Source organism: Kogia breviceps, chromosome 11 (genome assembly GCF_026419965.1).
Source record: "Kogia breviceps isolate mKogBre1 chromosome 11, mKogBre1 haplotype 1, whole genome shotgun sequence".
NCBI lineage: Eukaryota > Metazoa > Chordata > Mammalia > Artiodactyla > Physeteridae > Kogia > Kogia breviceps.
In genome coordinates, this window is record NC_081320.1 from 67087129 (window position 1) to 67102682 (window position 15554).

The 15554-nt window shown below is 38.4% G+C and overlaps 1 protein-coding gene across 2 annotated transcripts in view; it reads right to left on the reverse strand.

The window, feature by feature from the left end:
* The window catches only part of CAMKMT (calmodulin-lysine N-methyltransferase), a 437650-nt gene that overhangs the window by 24725 nt on the left and 397371 nt on the right, over positions 1–15554 (reverse strand). For both annotated transcript variants that reach the window (XM_067007662.1, XM_059079422.2), the window contains exon 8: positions 3097–3171. In XM_067007662.1, coding sequence (XP_066863763.1) covers positions 3097–3171 — 75 coding nt within the window. The remainder of the gene's footprint in view (positions 1–3096; positions 3172–15554) is intronic.

Here is a 15554-nt window from a genome sequence, read left to right on the forward strand (position 1 = left end):
CAACATTAAACAAGTCAACCAAGGAATTTAATAGGAGGGTTTTTTTTTTCCTACACCTGTGGTTAAATATTCTAATATTTTGATATTTGTCAACAGCATCCATTTGCAGGTATGACTATACCTTGAGTTTTCCTTCTGTTTATTTCAAAGTTGACATTTTACAAGTTACTTAGGAACTGTTGAACCATGAAACTATATTTCATTGTCCAAAATGCTGAATGGTGAAGTAACAACTAGCTTTCAGTGTGCCTCTTTATTCTATAATCTAGTTGAGCTACTAAATTTAGATGTGAGCTAAGAGACTGTCTCTTCTGGGAAATGAGTTATTTCCCCCATTGCCTACAGGTTTATGCATGTTTGAATGTAAATATATGAATATCTGAATGATTTAACAACATAAACATATCGCTGCTCGTTGTAATCATGTGCATTTTACTTGAACCACAATGTGGGTTTGGAATAGGTTTGTGAATAGAGCTTGTTTTCATGTAAATGGGATCAAGCAGTACAACTGGTTAGCTATTCAGGGAAGCAGACAATGCCACCCTCGCTGGAAATGCTTCAGTAAGAATTTAATCCATGTACCTAATATTTGAACTCCAACTCTTGCTTCATATTCCTGTGGCCTAATCCAGATCTCATTGACTGACAAGGACTCAAGGATGGTGTGAGACTTAACGTGATCTATTTATGTGTGGCACCTATTTCTGGCACTGACTATTTCAGGTTTCATCTTGGAGGTAGTGTCTAAAGAGAGCTTTCTTTTCCTCCTCTGTGACATTCTTTAAAAAAAATAAATAACAGCATGGTCTGCCTGCCTGCCTTCCCCTAGAAGCAGCATCCGTGCAATAACTCTGACAGGGAAACATCAATCCAACAGGACGTAAAGAACACATGGGATCCTGGGCTTCCCTGCTATATGCACAACATGTACATTATGAACATCGTTGTACTTTCTAAGTTTCTGAACAGCTTACCCATCCCTGTGAATATGAAGACAGACCATTACCAAAGCATTTCTTTTGGAAATAATATCAGCATCGCAGTGAGAGTAGCTTAATGTTTCACATTTACAAATGGGAAATTATAAACAGGCTGACATTCTGGCACTGACAACACCGGAGGAAAAGAAAACTTAACAATTCATGCATAGAAAAGCAATTTATAAAATGAAACTTGGTGTATTTAGTTCATTTGAATACATAAATTCTCAATAGCGACTAGATATGTATTTATGTATATGGTATGTGTGTGTGTGTGTATACGTATAACGTTGTATTATTATGTTATGTATTTGTAATGAAAGGCTTAACTGAATATGCATTATGTATATCAGTTGTACAGGATCCTGTTGTTGGCTAGGGAAAAAAGACAATTTTTCAAACATGTTGTGTGGCTATTTTTAACCTAACCGAGGACATTAATCAGAAAAGAGCTTAAATCTGACTTCCTCTGCTTCCCTGGTACAAATAGGATGACATGGTGTGAGTGTCATAACACAAGGTATGACAAAGCCAGGCTGTTTTAGATATTTGTGCAAAGGACAAAATTAACTTTAAATCTCTTGGCCAGACCTGACTTCCCCACATAATCAGAGCCCATCCATGTGCGACCCTCGTCTAAACCTCCAAGAAGATTCTACCCTTCTTCCCTCTTTCCGCTGCTCTCTGATCTGACTTCCATGCTTAATCTGATCTAATCCTGCCAGCATTATCTTCATCTCTGCAATGAAACCTGGAGAATCCTTTCTCATATTTGGTGAGGGACAGCATTTTCTAAATTACTTGCTCAAATCATATGGTGAGGTTTTAGCTCCTTATTTTTGATTAGATGAGGGCTGTAGTATTGAGACACAAGATCAATGATTAGTCAAAAATCTGCTTCTCTTTTTTTGGAAAAAGGTTTTCTGAAATTGGGTGCAGAGAGACTAAAATGGCCATGAAAAACTAGAAAATCTCAACCAAGAACAGAAGAAAATATTTGTTTCCTTAACAAGTATTTTTCAGAAGAAAACAGAAAGCAAGTCTAATTTCATTGACTTAGGTAGAAAGTTACCCACTGAAAATCTTATTAAATAATAATTTAAAATAAAGACTTCCTGAAAACTTCGTTGCATTCATTCAACTCTCGCATAAGGAAAGTGTTCTCTGGGTTATGGATCTTGTGTTTGGGTTTATCAATATAATAGAACTTCTTTAGAATCTGAACTTGTGTTTTCAAATCCATAGTGTCATTTAAAAAATCATGATAAAACTACAAATACGATCTTACTCTTAATAGGAAAAATACTTGTGAATTGTCAATGTTTCTCATATTATTATTCAACACACGAAGAAAATACATAAGATCAGTTGAAATCATTATTAAGGTTTGATACATATTTATCCTGTGACTTAGGATCAGACTTTCATTAACAATAAGTAGCCTGGGCTAAAAGAGAAGAGAAAATATCTAATGTAAATTATTTTTAAAAGGCAGGCATCTGACAGAGATTTTACTATTATTATTTGCATAACAATAAAATGTAATTTTATAATTCTTGTTTTACGTATAATTAAATATCATAATTGAAGGCATTGAAAATATTAGATAGCAAACATACATTTTAAGAAAAGCTATTTCCATAAAGATATTTCATAGATATGTTTATATGCTGGAGTGCATATGTGTGCAAACACACATACATATATATATTCCCTTGTATCAATAGTCAGATCTCTCCTAAGAAGTAAGCTAATTGAGCTGTTTGTGTTGATAAACTCCTTTTTCTCCAGACTGTTCCTCTCCGAGCCATAATTATTTGCAATTTGCCTAAGTCGTCCATTTACTGATACGTCAAGCATGAAACAGAGGCAATTCCAGAAAATGGAAATGCTTCTCAAAATCAATCTTTGGGAAATAATGTGGTAGAAGTTACTCTGTGATAGAAGACTACCTTATAACTGTCACATGGAGATGAATGTTAATTTGTTGAGGTTAAGGCAGCTTTGTGCCTCATTTGTTGACTTTGCTTTGCCGTCAGCAAAGCAGCACAGCCCAATTACTCCAGCAAAGCTATTTTTTCTAACAGGAGTTTTATGATTTTTATGTACTTACCAGTCAGCACACATAACAATGTCAAAATGTCCTTCCAGTTGAGAGACATCTGTCTCATTATCCCATCGTAAAACGCTTGAGAAGAAAAAGATTTTAAAAATTATACTTAGGGATTTTTTTTTAACTTTTGATTTTGAGCTATTAACATTATTTTTTGTGGCACTTGAAATTATTTAAAAGGTATATACAAATTATTTCAAAAGGCATAATAAAAAAAACTAGGGATGTAACTGTCTGTTCCATATTTTATTTAGTCTTCAGATCTAGAAGAGGAAGAATTCTCTATTCAAATACAATAGTTAAGCTTTTGCTACTTCTTATAGGTTTGTGTAGACAAACTAGGGAAAAATATCTTGTCTTGACCATAGTCATTAGAATGAGTCTAGACTCTTAACATCAATGAAGTGGATACTAAAATCAAAGTGTTCCCCATCTACTGGAATACAACCTTATAAAAACAAATGATGTGAAACTTAGTGCCTGGCATGTTGGTTGCATTTCTTATTAATGTGATGAGTACTTTGGCAAGATAGAAGAAAAGAATACCAACTTTCATTTGGTTGTTGTTGAGTTTTCAGACACATTTTAAAATTCACCTGTCCTGATACTTAGTCTCCAAAAGAGGATCAGGTTTTAAACCTCATATTAATAACAATAATTAATAACATGTATTTGAAAATTCTAGTTATGCTTATGATGCCAACCAGAGATTTTAAGTTACTTTCAATGAATAACTGTGATAATTAGCATTTCACCATATTAAAGTATTTTAATGACTCCTCTCCCCATCACATCGACTGGGATTTGCAGTATTACTTTTCAAAGTAAAATTCTGCTCCTATTATCTATTTTGATTATTATTTAAAACTGAACTGAGTGAGCATAGCCTACTCTGTCCAGCTTTATTTGCTTATCTTGGTGGGTTCTTTATTTCTTCTGTATCTTCTCTGGGTGAAAAGTCATATGTTTGATTATAAAAATAAGTCCCAAAGTTCTTTTCATATACATTAATATATATCCATGCTAGTGACTTTTTTAAGGCAGAAAAGATTAAACACATCACCACAAAAATACCTATACAGACTGAACATCAGTTGTTTATTCACTCATTTGACTCATCCTTAGTGAGTACCTACTATGTGTCAGGACCTGTGATGTGTCCCAGGCCATGCTTCACAGAGGCAGCCTGGCCTACATAAAGCCATAATTCTGACACCACGCCCTATGTGTTATGTAAGCATATAGACTCAGAACTCCAGGGAGGGCTTCCAGAACAAGTGGATGACTTCTCTGTTCACAGGTCCAGTGAAACATGGATAAGCTTTATAAATTAACTGTAGCGTTGTTGTACTTTCCCAGGCCCATTGGAGAGCCAAGAAATGGAGGAAACCAGGAAACCCCTAAGAGATTAATGCTGCTGTCTTTGGATCGATTCCTCAAATACTCCATGCACCTGGGGAGAGTGGGAAACAACCAACACCAACTTTTCTGGAAACTTCAAGGCTTCCAGTGCAGCTGGGACTCAGGCTCAGTGGGAGAGCAGGCCTGTTCAGCCCTCATCAGAGACCTAAGAGTCTTAGAGAGTTTCCACATGAACAAGATGGTTTAAAATATAGATCTATGCTAGACCTTTTCAGATCATAAAAGTAACGTCTCCATTGCACAGATTTTGGAAAAAAAAGAAAAGTATTAAAACTTCTCATCATTTTATCATTCATGAACCACTATTTAGAAGAGGCTTCTAATACATGTGTAATGACTAAAGCACAAGAACAGAAAGTGCAGGAAATCCTGTGGTGATATTGGATATTGGATTCCTGAGGTGCTTCAGCCTCTCGGTTCAACAAAGACCAACAAGAAAGATGGGTCTAGACAGCAATGGGTTGTGGGTTAGTACAGCAGATGTAACAAGTCATGATTTTAAAAGAAATGGAAATGCTCATCTTAGCCACATGCCCGAAAGGCATTTTTCCCCAGTTTTTATGAGGCTTACGGCTATGCTGTCCCCATAACTGTAAGCAGGTGACAAAGATGGAGGGGTGTATGGACAGAGTCTAGCTTTGGCATGACAGACATACCTAAGTTCAAATATTGGTTCCTTCCCTTACTAGCTATGTGAACTTGGGCAATTATTTCACCTCTCTGAATCTGTTGTCTCATCTGTAAAATGGAGATAGCAACGGCCACCTTCGTGAACAATCTAAGGGCACCATTCACACTGTACTATGAGTTCTGTTGTTCACATGGCAAACAATGAGAATAGTGCCACCCAGAGTGGTGGAATCAGGTGGCTTCTATCTTGGAAGGCTAGAGATGATGGTGACGTCAATATTCAAGAAACTAGTCCTTCCAACTCCTCTCCTCTGATGGTCTTGCCCTCCACCCTCCTCAGACACTCACTTGACAGTCACGCACACTAGAGCAGTGCTTCAGCTGTGGGGCAGGACCAGATTTTTTGTTGTTGTTTATAGCCAATCTGTTGCAGACCGTTACTTTTATAAAATACAACAACAAATGAATAGACAAATGAGATTTAAAAAGCAAAGACATTCTGAATACAAGTCCACTTATCATAGGCTTGGATGTCACAGTAGCGTTTCTAAACATTTCCTTCCATTTCTGAACTTACCTCATTGCAGCTCAGTAATGTACAGTTCACAAACTGGTACCAGTCCATGGCCTCTTCATTAAGTAGCCCTGCTCTCAGTCCTCGTCTTTACCAATAACTGCAACCCTGACCCACTCTCTGACAGCCCCTCAATCTTTCACAGCTCACCCCTTATAGAAGGGACTCTCATTCCAAGCATTCTTCCATCCTACTGGCCTACAATCTGCTGACACTCTCACCACATCACTGTTCCTCTCCCCTAACATTTGTCTTCCCTCCTTGCCCACTGTAGGTCCCATAGCCAACCATCTTAACTATTCCCTCACATACACCCTTCGCTCCCTCATCCCTTTCTCATGTCCTCATATTTGTTAAATCCAGCTCTCCGCCTGCTCCAAGATTGCATGTGTGCACCTGAATGTGGCTGGAGAAAGCACACAAGCATCCTGACTGGCTTTGCTTAAAATGCATGACCATGGGGCTTCCCTGGTGGCGCAGTGGTTGAGAGTCCGCCTGCCGATGCAGGGGACACGGGTTCGTGCCCTGGTCCGGGAGGATCCCACATGCCGCGGAGCGGCTGGGCCTGTGAGCCATGGCTGCTGGGCCTGCGCGTCCGGAGCCTGTGCTCCACAACGGGAGAGGCCACAACAGTGAGAGGCCCACATACCGCAAAAAAAAAAAAAAAAAAAAAAAAAAATGCATGACCATGAATCACAAGTGGATTCTTGATGTCCGGCAGTTATTCTTTCATTTCCCTCGTCCATTTACTCTTCTGGTCTCTTAGCTCATTATTTTGTACCACCTTCACTCTTCAAAATTCTAATACTTCCTCCCTCAGCCTTACTTTCAGCCGATGACCTTGCTTCCTACTTTACTGTCAAAACTGCAGTAATCAGATGAGAACTTCCACAAACTCCCACCACCACACTTACACTCCTAACAGCCTCTGTACCTACATATTCTGTTTCCTGCCTATTATCATGGACGAATTAGTCATACTCCTATCTAAAGTCAGTACCTCCTCTTATACACAGGAGCCATCCCCTTTTGTCTGTTCTATGGCACAGTTCTAGCAATTCTTCCTTCTCTAGCCTATATTACCAGTTCTTTCCACTCTACTGGATTATTTCCATCAGTATTCAAACATTCAAGCAGCTATTTTTCCCTCTTAAAATATTCTCTCTTCACTCTAACCTCCCTTCTGGTTATTGCTCCATTTCCTTATTCCTCCTCTGCAGCAAAACTCCATGAAAAAGTTGTTTAAAAATCTGTTTTCAGGGCTTCCCTGGTGGCGCAGTGGTTGAGAGTCTGCCTGCCAATGCAGGGGACACGGGTTCGTGCTCCGGTCTGGGAAGATCCCACATGCTGCGGAGCGGCTGGGCCCATGAGCCATGGCCACTGAGCCTGCGCGTCCAGAGTCTGTGCTCCGCAACGGGAAAGGCCACAACAGTGAGAGGCCCGCATACCGCAAAAAAAAAAAAAAAAAAAAAAAAAAAAAAAATCATCTGTTTTCAAATTCTCTCCTCCCAATCAGGCTTTTGTCCCCACTGTTCCACCAAAAATGCTCATCAAACTTTCCAAAGGTCTCTACATGGCTAAATTCAGCTCAGTTTTTAGTTTTCATCTTATCTGACCTACCAGCCTGCACCTCTCCCATAAGCTCCAAATTCATATATCCGAGTTTTTATTTTAATATTTCCACTTGGATGTCTAATAGACATCTCAAACTTAATATCTCTAATATTGAATTCCTCATCATCTTTCCCCAAATTCATATCAATAACTGTTTTTCTCATCTTGTTAATTCTATCTTTCCAGTTGCTCAGGCTAAAAACCTTGACTATATCCTTGACTTCTAATTTTTTTTACACCCCACATTGAATATGCCAGGAAATGCAGTTAGTTCTACTTTTGAAACATGTCAAAATCCATCTTTTCTCTATCTCCAGTGCTCCCACCCTGGTCTAAAATACCATCATCTCTCATCTGAATTATTGTTTAGTCTCCTAATTGGTCTCCCTGCTATAACCCTACAATTTCTGCTCAAGGGAGCAGCCAGAGTGATCCTTCTAAAATGGATATCAGGGCTTCTCTGGTGGTGCAGTGGTTGAGAGTCCGCCTGCTGATGCAGGGGACACGGGTTCGTGCCCCGGTCCGGGAAGATCCCACATGCTGCAGAGCGGCTGGGTCCATGAGCCATGGCCGCTGAGCCTGCGTGTCTGGGGCCTGTGCTCTGCAACGGGAGAAGCCACAACAACGACAGGCCCGCGTACCACAAAAAAAAAAAAAAAAAAGGACATCAAATCGTGAGCCTTCTCTATTTACTACATTGTAATGGCTCCTCTCTTCACTCAGAGTAAAAGCCAAAGTCTTTACAATGACCTATAAGACCCTGTGCAATCCAGTTACCATTCTGACCTCATCTCCCATTCCTCTCCCACTTACTCTCGCAACACTGATCTCCTTATGATTTTTTGAATACACCAGTCATACACTTCTGCTTTAGTGCCTTTAAATTGGCTGCTTCCTCTGTGTGAATGCTCTTCTTCCAGATACCCCTATGGCTTGTTCCCTTACCTCCTTCAAGTTTGCTTGAGTGTCTTACCTTCTCAAAGCTGCCTACCCTGACCATTCTACTTAAAACTGCAATCATTCATTTCCACTCCAGTACTGCTGAACCCCCTTAACCTGCTTTTTATTTTTCTATAGCAATTATTACCATTTAATATGCTATATAAATAATTAATTTTTAAAATTTTCTTTCTCCAGTAGAAGCACACTAGTGACAGATATTTCTAAAATCTGTTTTGTACCATGATGTATTTCCACTGCCTAGAACAGTCCCTGTCACATAATAGCTGCTCAATAAATATGTAATTTCAATGAACTGTGTATGGATATACCTAGCAGAGAGGCTGTCACACAGAAGGCACTAAAGAAACAGCTCCCTACATTAAGTTGATCTCTGAATAGAATGTGTAGATTAGGTAGATATGAAGGCCAAAGATGTTTAATAAGATGCTAAAAAAATAATAATAATAAAATTTTAAAAAAAGATTTCTTTTTAAAAACATCTTTATTAGAGTAGAATTGCTTTATAATGGTGTGTTACTTTCTGCTATATAACAAAGTGAATCAGCTATACATACACATATATCCCCATATCCCCTCCCTCTTGTGTCTCCCTCCCACCCTCCCTCTCCCACCCCTCTAGGTGGTCACAAAGCCCTGAGCTGATCTCCCTGTGCTATGTGGCTGCTTCCCACTAGCTATCTATTTTACATTAGGTAGTGTATATATGTCCATGCCACTCTCTCACTTCTCCTAGCTTACCCTACCCCCTCCCCGTGTCCTCAAGTCTGCATCTTTATTACTGTCCTGCCCCTAGGTTCTTCATAACCTTTTTTTTTTTTTTAAAGATTCCATATATATGTGTTAGCATACAGTATTTGTTTTTCTCTTTCTGACTTACTTCACTCTGTATGACAGACTCTAGGTCCATCCACCTTACTACAAATAACTCAATTTCATTTCTTGTTATGGCTGAGTAATATTCCATTGTATATATGTGCCACATCTTCTTTATCCATTCATCTGTCGATGGACGCTTAGGTTGCTTCCATGTCCTGACTATTGTAAATAAAGCTGCCGTGAACATTGCAGTACATGCATCTTTTTGAATTATGGTTTTCTCAGGATATATGCTCAGTAGTGGGATTGCTGTGTTGTATGGTAGTTCTATAGTTAGCTTTTCAAGGAACCTCCATACTCTTCTCCATAGTGGCTGTATCAATTTACATTGCCACCAACAGTACAAGAGGGTTCCCTTTTCTCCACACCCTGTCCAGCATTTATTGTTTGTAGATTTTTTGATGATGGCTATCCTGACCGGTGTGAGGTGATACCTCATTGTAATTTTGATTTGCATTTCTCTAATAATTAGTGATGTTGAGCATCCTTTCATGTGTTTGTTGGCAATCAGTATATCTTCTTTGGTGAACTGTCTCTTTAGATCTTCCACCCATTTTTTGATTGGGTTGTTTGTTTTTCTGATATTGAACTGCATGAGTTGCTTGTATATTTTGGAGATTAATCCTTTGTCAGTTGTTTCGCTTGTAAATATTTTCTCCCATTCTGAGGGTTGTCTTTTTGTCTTGTTTATGGTTTCCTTTGCTGTGCAAAAGCTTTTAAGTTTCATTAGGTCCCATTTGTTTATTTTTGTTTTTATTTCCATTTCTCTAGGAGGTGGGTCAAAAAGGATCTTGCTGTGATTTATGTCATAGAGTGTTCTGCCTATGTTTCCCTCTAAGAGTTTTATAGTGTTTGGCATTACATTTAGGTCTTTAATCCATTTTGAGTTTATTTTTGTGTATGGTGTTAGGGAGTGTTCTAATTTCATTCTTCTACATGTAGCTGTCCAGTTTTCTGAGCACCACTTATTGAAGAGGCTGTCTTTTCTCCATTGTATATTCTTGCCTCCTTTATCAAAGATAAGGTGACCATATGTGCGAGGGTTTATCTCTGGGCTTTCTATCCTGCTCCATTGATCTATATTTCTGTTCTTCTGCAAGTACCATACTGTCTTGATTACTGTAGTTTTGTACTATAGTCTGAAATCACGAAGCCTGATTCCTCCAGTTCCGGTTTTCTTTCTCAAGATTGTTTTGGCTATTTGGAGTCTTTTGTGCTTCCATATAAATTGTGAAATTTTTTGTTCTAGTTCTGTGAAAAATGCCATTGGTAATTTGATAGGGATTGCACTGAATATGTAGATTACTATGGGTAGTATAGTCATTTTCACAATGCTGATTCTTCCAATCCAAGAACATGGTATTTCTCTCCATCTGTTGGTATCAACTTTAAGTTCTTTCATCAGTGTCTTATAGTTTTCTGCATACAGGTCTTTTCTCTCCTTAGATAGGTTTATTCCTAGGTATTTTATTCTTTTTGTTGCAGTGGTAAATGGAAGTGTTTCCTTAATTTCTCTTTCAGATTTTTCATCATTAGTGTATAGGAATGCAAGAAATTTCTGTGCATTCATTTTGTATACTGCAACTTTACCAAATTCATTGGTTAGCTCTAGTAGTTTTCTGGTAGCCTCTTTAGGATTCTCTATGTATAGTATCATGTCATCTGCAAACAGTGACAGTTTTACTTCTTCTTTTCCGATTTGTAATCCTTTTACTTATTTTTCTTCTCTGATTGCCATGGCTAAAACTTCCAAAACTATGTTGAATAATAGTGGTGAAAGTGGGCAACCTTGTCTTTCTCCTGATCTTAGGGGAAATGCTTTCAGTTTTTCACCATTGAGAATGATGTTGGCTGTGGGTTTGTCATATATGGACTTTATTGTATTGAGGTAAGTTCCCTCTATGCCTACTTTCTGGAGGGTTTTTATCATAAATCGGTGTTGAATTTTGTCAAAAGCTTTTTCTGCATCTATTGAGATGATCATATGGTTTTTCTCCTTCAGTTTGTTAATATGGTTTATCACATTGATTGATTTGCGTATATTGAAGAATCCTTGAATTCCTGGGATAAACCCCACTTGATCATGGTGTATGATCCTTTTAATGTGCTGTTGGATTCTGTTTGCTAGTATTTTGTTGAGAATTTTTGCATCTATGTTTATCTATGTGATATTGGCCTGTAGTTTTCTTTCTTTGTGACAACTTTGTCTGGTTTTGGTATCAGGGTGATGGTGGCCTCATAGAATGGGTTTGGGCATGCTCCTCCCTCTGCTATATTTTGGAAGAGTTTGAGAAGGATAGGTATTAGATCTTCTCTAAATGTTTGACAGAATTTGCCTGTGAAGCCATCTGGTCCTGGGCTTTTTTTTGTTGGAAGATTTTTAATCACAGTTTCGATTTCAGTGCATGTGATTGGTCTGTTTATATTTTCTATTTCTTCCGGGTTCAGTCATGGAAGGTTGTGCTTTCCTAAGAATTTGTCCATTTCTTCCAGGTTGTTCATTTTATTGGCATATAGTTCATTGTAGTAATCTCTCATGATCCTTTGTATTTCTACAGTGCCAGCTGTTACTTCTCCTATTTCATTTCCAATTCTATTGATTTCAGCCTTCTCCCTTTCTTGATGAGTCTGGCTAATGGTTTATCCATTTTGTTTATCTTCTCAAAGAACCAGCTTTTAGTTTTATTGATCTTTGCTATCGTTTCCTTCATTTCTTTTTCATTTATTTCTGATCTGATCTTTATGTTTTCTTTCCTTCTGCTAACTTTGGGGTTTTTTGTTCTTCTTTCTCTAATTGCTTTAGGTGTAAGGTTAGGTTGTTTATTTGAGATTTTTCTTGTTTCCTGAGGTAGGATTGTATTGCTATAAACTTCCCTCTTAGAACTGCTTTTGCTGCATCCCATAGGTTTTGGGTCATAGTGTTTTCATTATCATTTGTTTCAGGTATTTTTTTCTATATCTTCTTTGATTTCTTTATTGATCTCTTGGTTATTTAATAGTGTATTGTTTAACCTCCACGTGTTTGTATTTTTTTACAGTTTTTTTTCCTGTGATTGATATCTAGTCTCACAGCATTGTGGTCGGAAAAGACACTTGATATGATTTCAATTTTCTTAAATTGACCAAGGCTTGATTTGTGACCCAAGATATGATCTATCCTGGAGAATGTTCCATGAGCACTTGAGAAGAAAGTGTATTCTGTTGTTTTTGGATGGAATGTCCTATAAATATCAATTAAGTCTATCTTGTTTAATGTAGCATTTAAGCTTGTGTTTCCTTATTTATTTTCATTTTGGATGATCTGTCCATTGGTGAAAGTGGGGTGTTAAAGTCCTCTACTATTATTGTGTTACTGTCCATTTCCCCTTTTATGACTGTTAGCATTTCCCTTAGGTATTGCAGCGCTCCTCTTTTGGGTACATAAATACTTACAATTGTTAAATTTTCTTCTTGGATTGATCCCTTGATCATTATGTAGTGTCCTTCTTTGTGTCTTGTAATAGTCTTTATTTTAAATGCTATTTTGTCTGATATAAGAATTGCTACTCCAGCTTTCTTTTGATTTCCAGTTGCATGAGATATCTTTTTCCATCCCCTTACTTTCAGTCTATATGTGTCCCTAGGTCTGAAGTGGGTCTCTTGTAGACAGCATATATATGGGTCATTTTTGTATCCATTCAGCCAGTCTATGTCTTTTGGTTGGAGCATTTAATCCATTTACATTTAAGGTAATTATTGATATCTTCCTATGACCATTTTCTTAATTGTTTTGGGTTTATTATTGTAGGTCTTTTCCTTCTCTTGTGTTTCCTGCCTAGAGAAGTCCCTTTAGCATTTGTTGTAAAGCTGGTTAATGGTTTATCAATTTTGTTTATCTTGGTGCTGCTGAATTCTCTTAGCTTTTGCTTGACTGTAAAGTTTTTAATTTCTCCATTGAATCTGAATGGTTCCTTGCTGGGTAGAGTTATCTTGGTTGTAGGTTTTTCCCTTTCATCAGTTTACTTATTTATTTATTTATTTTTTTATTAACTTATTTTACTTATTTATTTTTGGCTGCGTTGGGTCTTCCTTGCTGTGCGTGGGCTTTCTCTAGTTGCGGAGATCGGGGGCTACTCTTCTTTGCGGTATGCGGGTTTCTCATTGTGGTGGCTCCTCTTGTTGTGGAGCACGGGTTCTAGTCTTGTGGGCTTCAGTAGTTGCTAGTTGTGTGGGCTTCAGTAGTTGTGGCATGTGGGCTCAGTAGTTGTGGCTTGCGGGCTCTAGAGTGCAGACTCCGTAGTTGCAGTGCACGGGCTTAGTTGCTCCGAGCATGTGGGATCTTCCCGGACCACAGCTTTAACCTGCATCCCCTGCATTGGCAGGTGGATTCTTAACCGCTGTGCCACCATGGAAGCCCCTCTCTCATCACTTTAAATATGTCCTGACACTCCCTTCTGCCTTGCAGAGTTTCTGCTGAAAGATCAGCTGTTAACCTTATGGGGATCCCCTTGTATGTTATTTGTTGCTTTTCCCTTGCTACTTTTAGTATTTTTTTCTTTGTATTTAATTTTTGATAGTTTGATTAATATGTATCTTCGTGTGTTTCTCCTTGGATTCATCCTGAATGGGACTCTCTGCACTTCCTGGAATTGATTGACTATTTCCTTTCCCACATTAGGTAAGTTTTCAACTATAATCTCTTCAATATTTTCTCAGTCCCTTTCTTTTTCTCTTCTTCTTCTGGGACCCCTATAATTCGAATGTTGGTGTGTTTAATGTTGTCCCAGAGGTCTCTGAGACTGTCCTCAGTTCTTTTCATTCTTTTTTCTTTATTCTGCTCTGCAGTAGTTACTTCCACTATTTTATCTTCCAGTTCACTTATTCTTTCTTCTGCCTCAGTTATTCTGCTATTGATTCCTTCTAGAGAATTTTTAATTTCATTTATTGTGTTGTTCATCATTGCTTGTTTGCTCTTTAGTTCTTCTAGGTCTTTGTTAAACGTTTCTTGTATTTTCTCCATTCTATTTCCAATATTTTGGATCATCTTTACTATCATTACTCTGAATTCTTTTTCAGGTAGACTGCCTATTTCCTCTTCATTTGTTTGGTCTGGTAGGTTTTTACCTTGCTCCTTCATCTGCTGTGTATTTCTCTGTCTTCTCATTTCGCTTAACTTACTGTTTTTGGGGTCTCCTTTTCACAGCGTGCAGGTTCATAGTTCCTGTTGTTTTTGGTGTCTGCCCCCAGTGGGTAAGGTTGCTTCAGTGGCTTGTGTAGGCTTCCTGGTGGAGGGGACTGGTGCCTGTATTCTGGAGGGTGGTGCTGGATCTTGTCTTTCTGGCGGGCAGGACCACGTCTGGTGGTGTGTTTTGGGTGTCTGTGAACTTATTATGATTTTAGGGAGCCTCTCTGCTAATGGGTGGGGTTGTGTTCCTGTCTTACTAGTTGTTTGGCATGGGGTGTCCAGCACTGAAGCTTGCTGGTCGTTGAGTGGAGATGGGTCTTAGAGTTGAGACAGAGATCTCTGGGAGAGCTTTCACCAATTGATATTGTGTGATTCCGGGAGGTCTCTGGTGGCCCAATGTCCTGAACTTGGTTCTCCCAACTCAGAGGCTCAGGTCTGACACCCATCCAGAGCACCAAGACCCTGACAGCCACACGGAGGTTCCGAATTCAAAGTCTCCATCACCTTCCTAAACCCTCTCCAAGCAATTCTGGAGCTAAGAGACTGTGCCCTGGCATCACACAACGTGCATGAACACAGGCCGAAAAGACTTCTTAGATATGACACAAGATGCATGATCCATAAAAGGACACATTGGTAAATTGGACTTCATTAAAATTAAAAATTTCTGCACTTTGAAAGATGCTAGGAGGAGAATGCAAAGACAAGCCACAGGCTGGGAGAAAATACCATATATCTTTGCAAATCATATATCTGATAGAGAGCTTATATCCAGAACATATAAAGAACTCTGAGTATGTTAATAATAAGAAAATAAGAGAGCCAACTTTTAAAAAAATGGGTAAGGCATTTGAATAGATTCATCACCAAAGAAGATACAAAAGTGGCAAATAAGCATGTGAAAAGGTATCCAACATCCTTAGTCATTAGGGAAATTCAAATTAAAACCCCAATGAGATACCTCTATACCCCTGTTAGAAAGGCTATAATTTAAAAGATTGACCACATTGAGAGTTGAAGAGAATGTGGAGAAATGGAACTCTCCGATACCACTGAGGGGAATATAAAATACAACTGTTTTCGAAAGCAGTTTGGCAGCTTCCTTTAAAAGTTAAATATATGCCTCTATATGATCTAGCTGTTCCACTCCTAGGTATTTACCCTAGGGAAGTTAAAAGTATATACCCATGCAAAACACATATCCATCTACACAAA